Below are 13,914 nucleotides of genomic sequence, written 5' to 3' on the forward strand. Positions count from 1 at the left end.
GGCAATAATTAAATATAATTTATTAAAAAAAATAACATTTGTTGATAGAATAACTTTTTGAGGAATGTCAAAGGATTAATAATTTTTGTGATTTATAGTCATTAAATAGTCATTAATAATAGTTTTAATAGTGTGAGATTGGTATAAAATTTCATCTAATAGTTCACTTTTCTTTGCTAATTACATGCTGACCAAAATTTAACAAAGTTGTTTGCCTAAACTTTTCCTAACTTTTTTATAAGGTATTTGCTACGGTACGATGATAAATTTATACGTATCGATACGTTTAAAATATGGACAAGTAGTAACAAGCTACGTGAAATTTATTTTCCACATCAGCATTTAATTTTTTTTTAAATATATATTATATCACCACTTTTACTAATATACCCTTTTAATTAAATAAAAATAAAATTATATTTTTTATTTAATTTTATAAAAAGTCTTAAACATATTTACTTTATTTAATTAGACAAAAATACCCTTTTAAATCAATCAAATTTTAGAATTCAATTAATCCTAATTTTATAGTTTCAATTAATTTAAACAACAAAACAAAAACATATTAAAAAAAAAAAAATCAATCATTCTTCGTCTTCTCCAGTTCTCCTAATCATTCATCCCCCTCTGAAGCAAAGGAAAACATATCAAAAAAAGAAAAAATCAATATGTTCTTCATCTTCTCCTAATATCATTCGTGCCCCCTCCCCTCTGAAGCACACCAAAACGTCAAAATTCTAACAATAATTGACTGCATTGATTTCGGTTGCTAGCCACCCACAAAATTTAAAGAACCTAAAGGAGAAGGAAGGCTAAACCATTCAACTGGGTAAACGCTGCGTCTTTCTCCTCTATGGAACCTATAGAAGATTCAAGCAAGGACCTATTCTTATGGTGTCTCTCCTCTTTGATGACTCTGATTTTATCAATCTTAGGAATGGCCTTAAACACATTTTCAATAAGGTTCCTGTCATATCTCTCCAATTTGTTCCGCATCCTCTCGAATTCAAACGTTGAATCCTGAAACAATAGCACAATAACTCTAAAACCCTAAGCATACCACAATAAATAAAATTACAAGATATATAAAAAAAAATAAATCAAAGATAAATTTTGATAATAAATAGTAATAATTGACCTGAGTCATATCCTTTCTATGCACTCTTCGATATGCCTTGGTCCATTTGACCTTACGAGGGTTCCTCTTCATTTTAAAGTTCTTATGGCATTTAGACCTACAAAATCGAAAATTTTGCGCAACAAAAACGAGGAGTTAACTTATGATTTTTCTAGTGAATTGATTGTATAAGAAATTCATAGAATTGAAACTTTGACTTGCACCTTGGCATCATTATGAACGAACTGGATTCCATGACCAAGATATAAGGTTGAGGAACAAAATCAACACTTTTCCAACAACTTCTATAGAGGAGAAAGACGTAGCGTTTACTCACTTGAGTGGTTTAGTCTTCCTTCTCTTTAGGTTCTTTAAATTTCGTGGGTGGCTAGCTATCGAGATCAATGCAGTCAATTATTATTAGGGTTTTGCCGTTTTGGCGTGCTTCAGAGGGGAGGGGAACACGAATGATATTAGGAGAAGATGAAGAACAGATTGATTTTTTATTTTTTTAATATGTTTTCCTTTGCTTCGATGAATAATTAGGGGAATTAAAGAAGACAAAAAACGATTGATTTTTATTTTTTTTAATATGTTTTTGTTTTGTTGTTTAAATTAATTGAAACTATAAAATTAGGATTAATTGAATTTTAAAATTTGATTGATTTAAAAAGGTATTTTTGTCTAATCAAATAAAGTAAGGATGTTTAAGACTTTTTATAAAATTAAATAAAAAATATAATTTTATTTTTATTTAATTAAAGGGGTATATTAATAAAAGTGGTGATATAATATATATTTAAAAAAGAAAAAAATTAAATGCTGACGTGGAAAATAAATTTCACTAACTTGTTATTACTGATTCATATTTTAAACGTATCGGTACGTATAAATTTATCATCGTATCGTAGCAAACATCTTTTTATAAAAAAACACCCTCATTCAGAAGACATTCTTCTCCCACATCATCAAGAAAATTCCTCAGATTCTTTTCCGAAGATCCACCTTCCTTAACAGCTTCTCTACCCAAACACTTCCATTTCTTTGCGTTCTTTCTCAGTTCATTTCCTTTCTCTCCATTCCCCATCACAATATCCAAACACCTCCCAATTTCATCAGCTTCCACCATCCCTTCCTCATTCACACGATGATCCACTCTCACCCCCGTCTTCCACACATCTTCTATTAGCTTCGCATTCGTCCTCTGCTCTACACCCTGTGGAAACGCCACCATTGGTACCCCTGAAACCAAGCTTTCCATCACGGAATTCCAGCCAGAGTGTGTCACAAAACAACCCAACGATCGATGCGACAAAACTTCAACCTGTGAACACCACTTCACTATCTTCCCCTTCATTTTCACCTCCTCCATGCAACTCAACTCTTCCTCTTCCGCTTCTTCTCTTCCTTCAACTTTAACCTTTTCTCTGATCACCCACAAGAATGGACCCCCACAATCTAATAGCGCACGTGCAATTTCCTCCATCTGCTTCTTGGGCACAACACACACGCTCCCAAACGACACGTAAACCACTGACATCTCTGCCTTTGACTCCAACCATTCAATGTAGTCGTCATCATCGGAGGAATGAAACACATCACCGCCAAATGAAGCGTCATTGAGATCTCTGCCGTCCAAATAAGCTGAAGAAATCAACGGTCCAATTGGCATCATGTTCAAATTCAACTTATCATCAACGGCCTTCAAAGCCTTTGCCTCCAATTCTTCAAAGGTGTTGAGAAGAACCATTGCTGGTTTCGTTTCCATGTCAAGGTAACGAAACTGTTCTTCAAACAACGTAAACATCACGGGGGTAAATTTGGAACTCAACGGCAATAAAAACGCCGGCATGTCACGGGGTGCTAGCACTAGCGACGGTGCCAACCCTGGTAGTTCTATGATGGCTTCGTTGTAACTCGAAGGGTCACTTGTTTTGCCGTCGATGTAACCGCCGTACCCGTGAAAGTAATGGTAGAAGATGTCGAACACTGTGGCCGGTTGAATCCAGAGAAGCGCCGTGGGCAGGTGGAACCCACGCGCCACCTCTGCGGCCCATGTTTGTAGGAGTGTGTAGACTACGCATGTGAAAGGATGACCTTGTTGGGCGTTTGAGAGAATGAGATCGGTTACGAAGTCGGTGCCGCGGCGCCTGAGTTCCGATAAGTAGAGGGAGTATTCGGAGCTGGCGGAGGCAGTGAAGCCAGCGTCGTGGCCGTCGGAGAAGGGAAGAATGGAGAGGCCGAGGGTGGAGGAGTTGGTGCTTGACATGCGGCGGTGCATGTAGAGGGTTGTTAAGAGAGTGACATCGCCGAAAGAGAGTAAGCGCTTTGAGAATTGGAGAGCGGGGTTTATGTGACCCTGTATAGGGTAAGGCACCACCAGGAAATGGTGGTGGCGATGGCGGCGTACCATGTTCATGTGGTAGTGGTAGATTTATGTGGACAAACAATAATGATTCACTTGTATTCACTCCTTGAATGGGATTAGATGCAATCATTCTTGTGAAAAAGTGGTCCAAGATGCACAATCATGATGATGGGTCGGCCACCAGGCCATGCCTAGACAAAGTCTAGTCGGGTAAATTTTTACTTTTTAAAAATATAATCTTTATATTTGATAAATTAAATTAAACACAAGTTTTAATAACCACGATCAATGATAATTATATTTAAAAAAAATAAATTTTAAAATTTAAATAATATATAAATATATAGATATAATAATTAAATTTAAAACTATAATTAATATATAAAATTATATTAAAATTTTTAAATAATTATTTTGTTTTTAGCACAAATAATTAGAATAAAACTGTTTTATAATTTTTGCTCTTCTAAACTTTTTCAATAATGATTTATTCAAAAGTATTACATGACATATAAGTGATTTTCTTCCACAAGTCCTCTAATTTATGTTACGCTCAAACGCGTCTACTATGTACGTATGTTTCACGCGCTTCTAATAAATTTTAACTCAATCAACGCGCAAATATATAACTTCCTTTTTTGAAAGGATTTCGTTTTTTTTTTTTTTTCAAATTTTTTGTCTTCTCTCTTCGATCTCTTTCGTACGTTTCTCTTTGCCTTCTCCTTCATCTTTTACGTCCGTTTCTCTCTACTTTCTCCTTCTTCATTTACGTACTTCAGATTTTTCATTATGCGTTTATTCATTTTTTTTACATCAAGCTGTGAAATCGTTTTTGAAGATAATTGATGATTCAACTTCAGATTGTCAACTAAACTAGAGTAAAGTGGATTTTGAAACTGAATCCAATGAAGTTCCTGAGGTGTGATTTAGTTTTAGTTAGTAATTGAATCTGAATTTGAATCCAATTAGTAGTTTTTGATTGTGTAGCTGAATAATGCGTGAACCTTGCCTGTGATATTTGCTGTTTATTCTTCCTTGTTTGAATTGAATCTAGTGTACTAGTTGTCATTAGAATTAAAATAATTTTGTCCATTTCAGACATTCGCGTGTAGATCAGTAATAATTGAGTGCATTTCAGGAATGTTTGGGTGTATTTACAGTTTATGACTTTTCATCTGATGGAGGGTGAATTGTCTTATTATTTTAGTTGAATTGTTTTAGTTTCTGTTTAGTTGTGATTCATGAATCTGGTTTTCTTATTTTTGATGATAGTTTTATAGTTGTATTTGCATTCTATAGTTTATGCTTGTTTTAATATGGTGTATTTTGAGTGTATTTTACAGACCTTCTGTAGTGTTGATGACCAGTTTATTCCCAAGGACGGGATGACTTTTAACACCCTTGAAGATGCTGCAAAATTCTACAAGGATTATTCGAAGGTTGCAGGTTTTTCTACAAGAGTTTGGAGCACAAATAAGAAGAGAAACAAAATTAAGAATCAATTGATTACATGTAACAGAGAGAGAAAATGGAAATAAAAAATATCTCTGACCGAGAAGACAAATCCCTCAGCTGGTTTAAATTGTCCTACAAGAATTTATATATACGTGTTGAATGATATTGGTGTTTGGATCATTTCAAAGGTCGTGTTGCGTCATTCACATCCTTGCTGTTCAGATCAAGCACAGATGCTCAAACAATACAGGAAACTAAGCATGTCCATGCGTCGTACAATAGAGAATAACGAGGAAGCCGGTATCAGACCTAGCAAAACTTTCCAATCATTTGTTGCAGCAGCCGGGGTCACCGCGAGTTAAATTTTATCGAAAAAGACGTGAGGAATTACATCACTAGAGAAGTGTGGAATGTTTCGAAACAAGAGGATGCAAAAGAATTAGGGAAATGCTTATTAAGAATGAAAGAGAAGAATCATAATTTCTTTTTCGAGCTTGAACTCGAGGACGATCAGTCCATTAAGCTTGCTTTTTGGGCGAATGCAAGGAGCAGAGCTGCCTGTGAGTATTTCAGATATGTTATTTCATTTGACACCACCTACAATACAAAAAGGTAACATGCTGTTCTGGTTTATGATGTTGAATTAATGTTGTTTTATGAATCTGCTGCAGAGGTGTATATTGGAAGTTTTTTGGTGTATAAGATCATTATTTGGGTGTATTTGTTGATTTTAATTCTATTTTGTCGTAATCTGTTTCAGGTATAATCTGGTTTGTAGTTCTTTTGTCGGGGTGAATCACCACGGTCAGTCAACACTTCTTGGATGCGCTTTGATGAAAAACGAAGATATTAAATCATTCAAAAGGTTATTTCAATGTTGGCTTCGTTGCATGGGAGGAAATGCTCTAAAAGGGATTCTCATCGATCAATGTGCATCGATGCAAAGGGATATCGAGGCTTGTATGCCCACAACAATTCACCGTAGGTGTATTTGGCACATCATAAAGAAGATTCCAAGCAAATTAAATGGATACAAGGGACACACAAAAATCGAACAAGAAATGAGCCAAGTTATTTGGAACTCTCATACCAAATAATCATTTGATAGGAATTGGGATGATTTTATGCTGAAGTATGGTATTGTGGACAACAAATGCCTTTTAGGTAATGACGTTTAAAATTAGCAGGGGTGTAAATTGTATATTTTTGGGTGTATTATAGTCTAATTTTGGTGTATTTTGCAGATCTTTATGAATACCGTTATATATGGGTTCCAATTTATCTGGATCACCACTTATGGGCCGGGATGAGAAGCACCCAAAGGAGCGAGAGCATGCATTCATTTTTTAATAAGTTCATTACCCAGAACAGCTCACTTATCCAATTTGTCAAACAATACGATAATTGCCTCGGAAGTAGGGAGCAAACAGAAAGAGAATCGGATGCTGCAGAGATTTTCACACAATCATACCGTATGCAACAAAATCCTCCATAAAAGTTCAGTTTCAACATGTGTACACTCACCAAAAGTTTAGGGAAGTCCAAGCACAATTCAGAGGGAAAATGAATTGCATCACAAGATTAATGAGCTCCGCTTTAGGCTATTTAGTATACGAAGTTGGAGAACAAGTTTCCAACTCAATATTCAACAAGTTTGCGGTTACTTACGACTCAGTAGCAGCCAAGTGAAATGCCAGTGCTTATTATTTGAGTCAAAAATTTTGTTAAACTAACAATATAAAATTTTAAATAAATAGATAGTTTTCAATAAGTGATGGTGAGAAGTATACCCAGATTCAGAAAAATTTTTTTTTTTCCGAAGACGAATGCAGGATGACAAATTTCTTTTTTTCTTTCTTTCTTCTTTTTCTTCGTTTTCTCCTTCTTTTCTTCTTTCTCTCTCCCCTCAATTCTGCTCTTTTCACAATTCCCTAAAATAGAAATTTATTTAGTTAGCAGAATAATTTAGAAACACTTGAACCGAAATTTCAAGAAAAATAATTTTTTTTATTTACTATTTTATTATTTGTCTTAAATGCAATCTGGTCGACCAGTCTCTTCCGTGTCCAGTACGCCACCTATGATGGTCCGGAAGCATCATCTACTTTTGGATCAGGGAACTTCGTTTCATGGAAATATATTATCATTAAGAGAAAGACGCAGCCATCAATTGAAAATTTGTCTCCTGTTCTCTGGAGTTTGATCTCTTTGATCAGGAAGCTCAGCACATGAGATGTCTAATTACATTGTCGGACTGCCTCCACATGAAGGAGAAGTGGCTTATAGACTCGAGATTGTGCTTATTATGTCAGCAACAAGAAGCATTTTTGGACGAAGAGGACGGCGGTCGTCTTGAATTTTAGCAAGTTCTCATCCCCTCCAACACTCATATCCGTCACAGATTTTGTCAAAGACACCAAAGTAGCACATTTGAAGCTGTCAATAATCTTCTTCTGTTGCTCATTCAGTTTTCTGTACACAACTTTTTAAGAAAAATTATACCCTACAATATTTTAATATAAATAAATCAGTTCAGATTTAAACAAGTAGTAAAAAAGGCTCAATTATCAACAAAAATACATCGAATTCATTTTCTGTATCCAAATAAATTTCAAATAAACTAAGGAATGAAATAAAATTAAAATGTCTATTTTATAAATAAAATTAAAAAGTAACAACCTAAACAAAAAATAATTTATAATTTTTTAAAATTTCTAATAACAACACCTAAACAAATAATTAGTTCAACAATATTAAAAACTAAATACCTAACAATTTAAGAAAATTTATTTAAAAATAAAAAAAATAACAACCTAAGTAAATAATAATTTATAAATAAAATTTAAAATTTTTTTAATAACAATACCTAAATAAATAAATTTTCAAACTCAATTTATGAGCGCTATGTCAATATACCTATTTGTATTACTATAAAGATAACTAATTATTATGTATATAAATACTAAAATTATACATATATTCATATATAATCAACCTCTATCTTTTCCTTTTTGTCTTCCCACCCAAATCCACATCAAGATTCGGTCAAAAAAAGGAAGTGCAAAATTTGGAAGAAAAACAAAAACAAAAAGAGGAAAAGAAAATTTCCCGCCAAAAGAGAGCCCTCGTTTCCCGCCATGTAGCTCCGCCTATATATACACTAAACTCAGAAAATGGCGCCATTTTTCTCCCACGCTGCAAGCTCGTCTTCCACCATGAAGGCGATCCCTGCAACTCGCAAGCGTAACCATCCATCTCCTTCCTCACGTTCTGATACATTCACCCGCAGCAGATCCCAGCTCTTCCTTCACCGCAGCCGCTCCGGTTTCCTCCGCCCTGATCCCCAAAGCACCCGATCCCGTTTCCTCTGCCCTGATCCCCAAAGCACCCACTTCCGTTACCAGGCCACACTTCCTCCTTCCCAGTGCCCTACTTCAAGGATTCGACTATCGGAGAGCGTCGATGACAACAACGGCGGCGACGACATGGTTTTCCTTAAGGATCTTAAGAAAAAAACGAAACTAAGACACGAAGCTTCTTCCACAGGTGGCGACAGTGAGCTGTCTCGGGTTCTGATGAAGGACCTTCGAACAAGACGAGTTTATTCTCCGCAATCGAGCGTTGGCGCCTGCTCCAGTCTGGTGGCGGCGGATATGTTTGCCAACGGGAGTGGTGTTGATTCCGACAGCAGTCGTGGGGGAATGGCTGATTTAGGGTCTGGGGCGAAACCGAGTTTGGAGAAAAGCTGTTCTGAGAGAGAGGGTTCGAAGTTGGTGGGAGAGAATGGTAATTTGGAGAAGGCGTTTTGGTCCGAGGGTCAGAAGAAGGATGAGGTGAACTCAATTTTAAGTTTAGTCTTAAACGAGTATAGATCTGATAAGGATAGTAACATGTATGTCGACGACGCGAGCGAGAGTTCTGATTTGGGGAAAACTGAATCGCAAGATGAGAAGCGAAGTGAAGGAATTTCTTCGGAGAAAATTGAAGAATCCAAGGAAGAATTGCTACAAATGATTCCACCCGAAACTGAGATACGCGCCAGCACAGAGGTTAAAGGAAAGCAACGGAAACAAGTCGAGGATATGCCTTTAGCTGGAAATGCTTTGAAAAATGCAGGCGAGGGTTCTTGCGAAAACGATAGCCGGAGGAATGGTTCTGTTCTCAAGAGCAAATCAGTAAGGACCTACCATGTTTTACATTTTCATTTTAAATGTATCTTGTGTGTTGGGCATTTTGTTGTTGGTGTAAATTATTGTGAGATTACTGTTCAAAACTATACTTTTGTTAATTTTAATTTGTAGCTAAACCTATGTCACCGTGGAATTGATTTATGATTTATGCAGGCGCTTAGACCACGCTTCCAGGGGAGGTTGTTCAAAGCCCCTGGTTCGGTCAGTTTCAAAAGATTGTTTCCATATCTAATGGACATAATGAAAGATGATTCTGGTAACTCCTTTGTGCCAATGTTTTACGAGTCATTTTAACTGAATTAGATCATGATTTAGTTGATGACTAATTTGGCTAAAAAATTTTGTAGCTAAGGAAGAATTGGGTCATTGCCCGAAAGATGAGAGGGCTATGGATGGAAACAATTCAAGACTTTCTTTGTCATATCAAAGTCAAGGACCGTCTAAACTTGAACGTATGATCGATAGTTGCTCCGTGCTTGGATCTACGCCATCTATTGTTTCTGAAGATGATGCTGTGGTAGCTCCTGTTAATGAGTTATCTCATGGTAATGGGTCAGAATTAACATCATCACCAGACTCACTTGAATTGGATATGCAATTCCATAGCAAAGGCTTGACTAGCGAGTGTTTATTTGTGCCGTCCGTAAAAGAAGTTGGAAATGCTCCGTGCAATGATAAGGAAGACTCAAAGCAGCAGGGCAGTAAACCTGATTATGTCATCGCTGCTAATGATGGTAGTTGTACCGTGGAGCAGTTTGCCGTGTTTGATGAAGAATGTGTACTAACAACTCCACCTGATGCAGATACATTTGACAAGCAAGAGATCAATAAATTAGGCCAATTAGAGAGCAATGCTCAGAATATGTATAATGTCGAAGCTATGGATATGAGCAAAAGTAATCAGGAAAATGCTGTTGAAGGTTTTTCTCAGAAGGCCGACATGAGAAAAGATTCTATTATTAAGAGTAAATCTGTAAGAATCTATCTTGCTTTCAATTTTCAAATATTGTTACAGCTTTTTACTAAATTCAAATTCTGCTGTTCAATTGAATTAGATCAGAACCTTAGCTGTTGAAATACTTTGACGATTTTGTGTATCGAGATGTTTAGAAATTTTATTTTGGTAGTTGGTTGGGTTTGTAGCACCTCCTACGCATGTTTTTCCTTTTTTCCCTATCTGTGTCATTTTAATAACTAAGCTTGGGATGTCTATGCAGGTACCTAGATCAAATTTGCACAGGAAACTTTTCATAAACCCACGTTCATTTGGCTACAAAAGGTTGCTTCCTTTTCTAATGGATTTCACTAAAGACGAACGTGGTAATTGTTGTGTTTTCGACTACTCGTATCATTTAATTTATAATGCATTAAATAAATCAATTACAGATTATGAGTGCTAATTGAGCTATTGATTTTATGTTGCACATAAATATTAGATCACCAGACGCATCCTAAAGAAGATGAGGTGGATACTGCCAGGAAAATACAATTTCCTCTCTTATCTCAAAATCAAGGAGCATCTATCAGCAAACACAATATAGACGATAGCTCCAGGCATGATACAATTGAATCTAACAAAGTGGTGAGCAATATATTAGTAGATTCTACCAATGAGTTATGTCATGGTAACCAGCCGAAGTTGACATCTTCCCAAGAGTTGCCTGAATTGCCGATGCAGCTCGATGCAAGAGAAATGGTTCATGAATGTTTATCTTTTCCCTCTGCAAATGAACATATTGAAAAAGTTGAGATAGTTCCTAAAGACGAATGCTTGAGTGTCTCAAAGTTTGATCCGCATTCAGTAATGGGCTTACACTGTGAAGGTGTTAATCACGTGCAAAATATATCCTGCGAACAACACAATAGTGAGTCACCACCCAAAGCTCAAAATGTGCTTGGTATTGACTGTAATGTCTCTAATCTTACATTTGAGCATCATTCTAGTAAAGAAAAAGGACCATCTGTTGCTTATGATGAAGGTAAACCGTCTGAAAGTCTGGAGAATTGCAAGACTGTTTGTGGATATTTTCTTGAAGGTCAGAGTGTAAAAAAATTGGATCGTAATAAGCCAGATGTGCAAGATAAAGAAAAAACAAATCACAAAATTTGCAGTAGTGACAACGCTGTAGTTTTGAATCATGTCAGTCTTTTAGGTGAAGGGCCCAGATCGTCACCGGAGAAAGTTATATTAGGAAAATCAGACATGGAGGGGCATGGTGCTGGGAGCCAGAAAGCAGGAAGTGTTCTGAAAGGCATAGTTTATGGTGCAAGGATGCCTTCAAAAGGAAAAAACGATAAACATGCTAATCAAGTTCATGAAGCCAGAAATAGCTCTGAAATTAAGACGAGATTGGTGAGTGTCATTTCATTTGTATTTGTTTTTCCCTGCAGAGTGTTAGTCCCTAGACTATATGAAACTGATTACAAAACCTTTTCCCCTATCCCATGTGTGAATATAAATTTTATTTTTCAATTACGTGGTTTCAAAAACAGGTTATAAATCGTTGCTCACATATGGAGTTGTTGAAGCAAACAGCAAGTTACAGCTACAAAAGATTGCTTCCTTATCTCTCGAATACCATGAAAGATAGTTCATGTAAGTGTTGGGTCTAATTCTTTATACTCAGTCAGCTGATATGAAAATATCTCTCTTGGCAAAATTGGCTACTGCATTATGAGTTAGAAACTAACTTTTTGATGATCTTAATATTTTAGGTGCTACTGAGAGTGATCATTGCCCAAAAGTTCAGAAGCTCTTGGATCAAACAAGCTCATATTCAAACATGCAAGCAACTCCGGTATGTGATCCAACTGGTTGTGCTCCATTAAAACGTTGCAGGGGCAGTCCTTGTGAATTAAATAATGATAGTTCAAGCCCAATACTTGAAGTTCCTGAATATAAGCCATCACGCAATTCATGCAAAGTGATTCAACTGCACGATGAACAGGTTGTATCAAATGGACACTGCAAGCCGGAAAGCTCTCCTTGTCCACGGATTTCTGATAACAACATAGATTCACCAATCATACCCTATGGCCCTATGGCTATCACCAGAGATGAAGAGGCTGCGTCTGTGTTACCTGCACCATCGGTTTACTCTGAAGTTAAAGGAAATAGTTCTTTCCCGACATCTCTTAATGAGGAGGAGAAGCCTTTGGAAACATGTAGATGTCAGAGTTTGTCTCAAGCAACGTTCTTGGATCAACCTAGAGTCTCTACCACTAGCTTCAAAAGGGGAATTTTGAAAAGAAGTCCAAGAGGATGCAGAGGGCTTTGCTCATGCTTGAATTGTGCCTCTTTTCACCTTCATGCAGAAAGAGCATTTGAATTCTCTAGAAATCAGTTTCTAGATGCCGAAGAGGTTGCCCATGACCTTATAAAGGAACTATCTCATTTAAGAAAGATATTAGAAAGATCCACGGAGAGTGTCAACGGCAATCCTATCCTTGACAGAAGCCAGGTGAGTGCTACAATATTGATATCTTATATCTCTACTTTACTCACTTGATCACTATCTTCCCCATGACATGCAGTTTCTGATGCCTTTACATATTTATCCATCTACATATTTCAGGTGAAAGAAGCCTGCAGGGAAGCATTAGTTGCAGAGCAACTTGCAAAAGACAGGTTTAGCCAGATGAATGATGATCTTAACATTCATTGTAGAATCTCGGTATGTGCATATTTATAACCAAATCCCAAATTGGATACTCCAGTTGAACATCTCGTTTATATCAGCTATATTTGTGCAGAACTTGCAGCGCCCAAGGGTTAGATTTTCAGATCATGTTGAGCAAAAGGTAATTGAGGCACGCAGATAAACAGGTGTCTCATTACATCTGAGCTTGGAACTCTGTTTCTGCATGTGTGAGGCTAATCTTGGAAAATCAAACTGCAGGGGAAGTGTTCTGTTGGTATGCAGTAGAGAAATTAGTTAGTATCGTCGTGTAATTTTTTTATTTAGTCCTATTGTTCTTTTTTATTGTTTGAAGTTGTGAATATATTTTGATTTGCAACTTGGAACTTTTCAATCTTACTGGTTCTGTTATATAGCGATTTTGACAAGAAGACACTGGCCAAGTTTCAAATGTTAATCTTTAGAGGTTAGAAAGACGTTTAGGTTTGACGTGTAGATAAATATTGTACGTGATACTACCAAATTATGCTTATAATTAATGGGTTACCTATAATTAATTATATGGATATGGGTTGTATTGTTTGAGCTTAATTTTTTGGATTTAATCTTTTAAATTTTAAATTTTATTTTAGAAAATAAAGCGTAATTTCTCATTATTTATTTTATAGATGGAATCAAGAAAAAATATAAGAAAAATAACATTCAAAAATGAGAGATCACACTTTATTCTCTAAAATAATTCTCTAAAATAAAAATTGAAAATTTAGAGGATCAAAATCCTAATTTTTCATATATCAATTATAGTATAATATATATTACGTAAAATGAGTTGATCATACGTGTATGTAGGCTAATTTTTTTTGTTATGGAAGTAGAAGTGGTGATATACCTTAACATTGTAATTTTTGGTGTTTTTTAAAACTGTGTAAGTACTAAGTACTGAAATCGGAGGGTTCGATTTCTGTACCTAAATTTTTTTTTTACCACAAATCGGACGGTCCGATTTGTGTACCTCGAGAAATTGGACGGTCTGATTTCTGTACCTCTAATAAATCGGATGGTTCGATTTTTGCTTCTCTAATTAAACGATCTCACATTTGAGTATAATACCCCAACAATCCATATTTTAAAAAAACACCACTACCA

At 36.0% G+C, this 13,914-nt stretch overlaps 1 protein-coding gene, 1 long non-coding RNA gene and 1 pseudogene across 4 annotated transcripts; 2 read left to right on the top strand and 1 right to left on the bottom strand.

The window, feature by feature from the left end:
- Positions 1-1,886: 1,886 nt before the first annotated feature.
- LOC107634146 (phloretin 4'-O-glucosyltransferase pseudogene) lies at positions 1,887-3,678 on the bottom strand (annotated as a pseudogene). Its single transcript, XR_015907013.1, has one exon. The product of XR_015907013.1 is annotated as a phloretin 4'-O-glucosyltransferase pseudogene (transcript).
- Positions 3,679-4,587: 909 nt separating this feature from the next.
- Positions 4,588-7,438, top strand: LOC148569636 (uncharacterized). Its single transcript, XR_015907014.1, has 3 exons — positions 4,588-5,552; positions 5,701-6,104; positions 6,185-7,438. It is a non-coding gene; the product is annotated as an uncharacterized LOC148569636 (long non-coding RNA).
- A 543-nt stretch (positions 7,439-7,981) lies between these two features.
- LOC107629413 (uncharacterized) lies at positions 7,982-13,334 on the top strand. 2 transcript variants are annotated; one of them, XM_016332202.3, is made up of 10 exons: positions 7,982-9,115; positions 9,284-9,386; positions 9,478-10,103; positions 10,348-10,450; positions 10,567-11,483; positions 11,624-11,726; positions 11,846-11,928; positions 12,079-12,591; positions 12,706-12,804; positions 12,884-13,334. In XM_016332202.3, the coding sequence occupies exons 1-10, from the start codon at positions 8,114-8,116 to the stop codon at positions 12,950-12,952; spliced, it is 3,618 nt and encodes a 1,205-aa protein (XP_016187688.2). In that variant the 5' UTR covers positions 7,982-8,113; the 3' UTR covers positions 12,953-13,334. The 2 variants fall into 2 exon arrangements, with proteins under 2 accessions (XP_016187688.2, XP_016187687.2); XM_016332201.3 differs by having other exon boundaries at positions 11,846-12,591; positions 12,884-13,190.
- Positions 13,335-13,914: the final 580 nt, after the last annotated feature.

Source organism: Arachis ipaensis, chromosome B3, assembly GCF_059453495.1.
Source record: "Arachis ipaensis isolate K30076 ecotype BB chromosome B3, ASM5945349v1, whole genome shotgun sequence".
In the NCBI taxonomy this organism is placed as follows: Eukaryota; Viridiplantae; Streptophyta; class Magnoliopsida; order Fabales; family Fabaceae; genus Arachis; species Arachis ipaensis.